Source organism: Physeter macrocephalus, chromosome 15 (genome assembly GCF_002837175.3).
Source record: "Physeter macrocephalus isolate SW-GA chromosome 15, ASM283717v5, whole genome shotgun sequence".
NCBI lineage: Eukaryota > Metazoa > Chordata > Mammalia > Artiodactyla > Physeteridae > Physeter > Physeter macrocephalus.
This window is the reverse complement of record NC_041228.1, coordinates 18,283,218-18,288,868: the sequence shown is the minus strand read 5'-3', so window position 1 is coordinate 18,288,868 and position 5,651 is coordinate 18,283,218. Positions and strand designations below refer to the sequence as shown.

Here is a 5,651-nt window from a genome sequence, read left to right as displayed (position 1 = left end):
CCTTTGCTATGCAAAAGGTTTTAAGTTTCATTAGGTCCCATTTGTTTATTTTTGTTTTTATTTCCATTACTGTAGGAGGTGGGTCAAAAAGAATCTTGCTGTGATTTATGTCATAGAGTGTTCTGCCTGTTTTCCTCTAAGAGTTTGATAGTGTGTGGCCTTACATTTAGGTCCTTAATCCATTTTGAGTTTATTTTTGTGTATGGAGTTAGGGAGTGTTCTAATTTCACTGTTTAGAAATTAATTTAGCTGTCTAGTTTTCCCAGCACCACTTATTGAAGAGGCTGTCTTTTCTCCATTGTATATTCTTTCCTCTTTCATCAAAGATAAGGTGACCATATGTGTGTGGGTTTATCTCTGGGCATTCTCTCCTGTTCCATTGATCTATATTTATGTTTTGTGCCAGTACCATATTATCTTGATTACTGTAGCTTTGTAGTATAGTCTGAAGTCCAGGAGCCTGATTCTTCCAGCTCCGTTTTTCTTTCTCAAGATTGCTTTGGCTATTCGGGGTCTTTTGTGTTTCCATATAAATTGTGAAAAATAAACCTACCCAAGGAGACAAAAGATCTGTATACAGAAAAGTATAAGACACTGATGAAAGAAATTAAAGATGATACAAACAGATGGAGAGATATACTATGTTCTTGGATTGGAAGAATCAACATTGTGAAAATGACTATACTACCCAAAGCAATCTACCATGTGCTTTTAAATCTAAATTAAAAAAAAAAAAAAAGCAGGCAAGAGTGGTTTAAAAGTAGCATAGTAAATTCTGCTCTTCAGAGTTGGTTTGGGATTGTGTTATTTAACACTCTAAAGTTCCATAAAATTACCTTAAATCCACCACTGCTGGGGGGAGGGGAGGAAGGCAGTGGGAAGGCAAAGGGGCTCCATCATGGCTGATGACCTGGACTCGAAGATCTACTTTTAACTTTCATATGTTAAAAATTAGCATAATTTGTATATGTGGGTTCTAAAAAATACAACAAAGTAGTGAATATAACATAAAAGAAGCAGTCTCACAGGTATAGAGAACAAACTAGTGGTTACCAGTGGTGCAGGGGGGGAAATGTAGGGGGGAGGGGGTGGGAGGTACAAACTATGGGTGTAAGATAGGCTTAAGGATGTCTTGTAGAACACGGGTAATACAGCCACTATTTTGTAATAACTGTAAATTAAAAGTAACCTTTAAAAATTGTATAAAAATTTTAAAAATTTAAAATAGCATAATTTGTAAGAGAGTTCCATGATACACTCACACAAATAAAAACTTTTTAAAGACTATTACTATAGACATATGACTTAAACTTCATTATGGAAATACTATCACACTTAGCAGTATCTTTACAGTAAAATTATTTCAAAGTGTGTTCTTTGAAATAAGTTTGGATGGTCCACTTTTTTTAAGCAGTGGTCAACACAACTAAATTCTCTCAACAACAAAGTGGTAATGATAATATCCATCAATATTCACAATATTTTACAAAGGTCCTTCATATAAATGGCTTTAATGTGTTGATAAAAAATTGATGGATGATGATATAAAGTTTCAAAAAATATAGGTAATGTGAAGATTAAAGCAAAAATAATCATCAGAATCTTACCTCTGAGAATTATCATCATTACTATTATCTAATCATCCTTGATACGGTTGTACAATCATCCTTTGACAGTGAAACAGAGTGGTATGTCAACAGAAATTTTTTAATAAACACTACTCAATTCAGTTTTACTTAAAAGTAACTGAAGAAGAAGGAACCCAAATTTCATTGAATGAACCGCTGATCTTCAGAAAAAAGTGTTTTACCACAAGAACAATTATTTTCTATTATTTAATATTTAACACAACCATGGATTCTCAAAGGCTTCTTACCATGTGTTTTAGTACATTTCACTTGTAAGTATTTTTAACATTGTGGGAAGATATCTTAGATTTTGTTAACCACAGGGTAGGTTGTAAAGATGGAAATCACATTAAAACCCCTTTTTTCATTTTCCTTCCTGCCCAGTGCCACCCTCTGGTCCCCAAAACTTACAGGTTTCAGAAGAATGGTATAACAGATTGCGCATTTCATGGGATCCCCCATCTTCCCCTGTAAAGGGCTATAGGATTGTCTACAAACCTGTCAGTGGTAAGTCATGCTTTTTAAAAAATATTGTCTTTCAAGATAGGTTTTTTTTGTTTTTACTTTCTATCTTTGGTTTCATCTTTGGCTTTAAGAAATGGGAAGAGTCTCTTAACTTTTTTGAAAAAAAAAAATGCTTTGAACTTATGACCTTACCTAACAATAACTGATACATTAACGAGCATACCTGGTCAGTTTACTGACCTAGGTCAGTTTACACCTGACCTAGACACACCTCAGACAAGGAGCTGTCTAAGGAGACCTTGACTCCATAGCAGTAGGAAGCTTCTAGGGCTTGATGAGTATTTGGAATCTGTAATCTCCAATTCCTCTTCTACCTCTTCTTGAATTAGTTGGAAAAACTCCACTTACCAACTTCTCAGTCTCCTTATTTTGGAAACTACGTTAAGGTATAAAATTCATCAGAGCCCTAAGATTGTGGTAGTAAAAGGCTTTCTCATAAACGTCTCAGCCACCTTGATCACCTTCCCACATCATTATTTCCTGAAGGCAGGAGAATGACCCAGACGGGGGAGATTGTACCCTTGGTCCATCTGCCCGTGGAGACCATGTGCAAGTTCACCTGTTGCAGTATCATCTCCTGACACTGAGCACTTTCATGAAGTTTAAACAGGAGACTAAAAATAGATATTATAAGAGTCTTCTCAGTTTTCTGGACCTGGGCCTTCAGGACTCCAATTGTTCAGCAGGAAAGAGTTCTCCTATTATTTTTCTTGATTTGGCAGGAAAATTTAAAATTATCCTCTGCGTCATTAAAAAGCTCTTTCTGCCCTCAAAAACTCTGTGAGTCTCAATCTGTCATCTGAGATGTAGCTCTTGCCTCTAAAACACTTTCCAGACTTTTCTATTGTGTCCCATTATCTAGGTCCATACGGTTAAAATACTCCACCTTCAATTTCTCCAGACAAACATATCTATGAACCATAAAAATGAAAGAGCAAGAATATACCATGGATGCACTAGCCTGCTCAAGACTGATGCCTTGGGATCCCTCACCAACTTTTTTGTTTCTTTTCTTTAGGTCTGAGGCATGTGTTCATTTGCAAAACAGCCCTGCTGAATTTATTCTTTGGACCATTCTATAAATACTTACCAGATTTTCTGAGGGAAAATAGCTTTGTTTTAGGCCAGTGGTTCTTAACTGGTACAATTTTGCTGCCCAACAGAGATATTTTGGTTGTCTACATTCTGTCCCAACTTGGGGGGTAGGGGGTTGCTATTGGCCTCTAGCAGGTACAGTTAAGCATCTTACAAGTCACTGTAGGCAACTTGCTCCCCCATTGCTCCAGAATAAAAAATTATCTAGCCCAAAATGTCAACAGTGCTGAGGTTGAAAAATCCGGTTCTAGGTCAAGTGGAAGAACTGTATGATGTCATTTGCATTGAGAGTTGGGGGTGTGGGAAAATCTCTACTGAGATAACACATACATACAGAAAAATATATTGTTGGAAGGAGGGGGTTCTGGAGTAAAGTGATAAGTATCTTAGGAACTTATTAAGTCAAAGCGCTCAAAGAATGAGCACATAGAGGAAGAGGCAGGAGGTAAATCCACTTCTATAGGACATAGCGTGAAGTGTTTTTAATGATCAGAGATTCCGCTGGGTTGAAACAGAGATGAAAATGTAGAAGCCCAAAGAAGACAGATAGTCAAGGGCCTTGGAGTAAAAGTGTCATCTGTCTGATCTTAAAAAGCATAAGAGGAGTGGATAAAGCCCATAATGGTAACATATATGCTGGTCCCCCATGTGGCAAGGTATGGCATAGTGTCCATGATCAAATTTGCTGCTAAGGCCACTTGCATGCTGTCTGGGGACAAAGCTGGGTGTCTGAGGTGGGGTAACTGAAACTGACTTCTGTTTAGCACATGCCCCAAAGCCTATGACAACATAGGAGCTCCACTGTGAAGGCCTCACAATATGGTGGGTGGTGTATTGTGGGGTGGGCCAGCTTCTTCAAGTACTAGGGGAAGAACTAGTTGCCTAAAAGGAGCCTTAGGCTGGGAGTCAGGTATGTAAGTCTTGGAGCTAAATGGGGCTAGATTCAAACCCCAGCTCTGCTGTTTGCCTTTGGAGCAATCTGAAACACAGTGGAATAAGTACTGTTACTTCAGGAGTGTTTCCATTTTTCCACATTCGGTTATAACTGAAATAACTCTCTTTCTTCTTAGTTGCTGGCCCAACGCTGGAAACGTTCGTAGGGGCTAACATTAACACCATCCTTATTACAAACCTCCTCAGTGGAATGGACTACAACGTGAAAATATTTGCTTCTCAGGCCTCAGGTTTCAGCGACGCTCTAACAGGCGTGGTGAAAACACGTAAGACTGATGTCCTGTCACTTCAGCCCCTACATGTGGTTTTGCTGCTTTGTTTTCCCTATAACTCAACCCCTGCTTCAACTTGGCGGTTGGTTTTTCTTTTCCTCAGCCTTGCCCTTTCTGGATGGTGTTTCGTGGAAAGAAAGGTGTGCTCCTTACTCAGGGCTATAGTTCAGAGTCCTAGTTGGCAGGCAGAATGTCAGAACCTGGCGTTCCAATATATTTGTTGGTGGTGGATGGGATTTCCTTCTGGAAAGTCTTTGTTGGTATTTTTCAAATTAGGTGAAATTTTCCAACCAACCTGTATAGGCTGATGCGGCCAAAACCCATCAAAGTTGAGCCAGGGGGAAATTTGCCTTTTCTCAAAGCCTTTGCCCTTCCTCTCTCTCTCTCTCTCTCCCTCTCTGTCTCTCACTCTCTCGCGTGCACACATGCACACACACACACACACACACACACACACACACACACACACACATACACACCCCATCCATAAAAGATACTTGCACCACTCAAAAGACTTCCTTCTCTATCTTTTAAGGGTTTACATGCTGTCTGCTCACCATCTGGGACTTCTCCTTGGCATGCACCACTCGCAGACACCCATGGCATAATACAATGTTTTCCAACTCCAGCACATATGTTCCATATTTCTGGTGTTTGTTATGCTTCCACACCATCTGTTTAATATATTTCTTTAAATGGACTTAACAGTTTCTGGGTTTTTTTTTTTTTTCACTTAAATGCTTTTAAAACCCACAAATTACTCTAAACAGAAAGCCAGTATTTTCAATACTCGTTAAAGATAATACATAAATGACCAAAATAAAAATGGTTTGGCTGTGGAATCACTGAAATTATCCTGAGTGCTATCAACAGTACATGCCCCACACTCGAGAATGATCATCACGGTATAATCAGATGTAAATCTCATTTAAATCTTAAATCTCCACAAAAAAAAAAAACAAAAAAAAAACATTTATGAGGGCTTCCCTGGTGGCGCAGTGGTTGCGCGTCCGCCTGCCGATGCAGGGGAGCCGGGTTCGCGCCTCGGTCTGGGAGGATCCCACGTGCCGCGGAGCGGCTGGGCCAGTGAGCCACGGCCGCTGAGCCTGCGCGTCCGGAGCCTGTGCTCCGCAACGGGAGAGGCCACAGCAGAGGGAGGCCCGCGTACCGCAAAAAA

The 5,651-nt window shown here is 39.6% G+C and overlaps 1 protein-coding gene across 1 annotated transcript in view; it reads left to right on the top strand.

Annotated features, from left to right (window-relative positions):
* Window positions 1-5,651, top strand: part of COL14A1 (collagen type XIV alpha 1 chain) — a 265,739-nt gene that overhangs the window by 126,100 nt on the left and 133,988 nt on the right. The window contains exons 21-22 of the mRNA XM_024129388.3: window positions 2,013-2,135; window positions 4,319-4,468. Coding sequence (XP_023985156.1) covers window positions 2,013-2,135; window positions 4,319-4,468 — 273 coding nt within the window. The remainder of the gene's footprint in view (window positions 1-2,012; window positions 2,136-4,318; window positions 4,469-5,651) is intronic.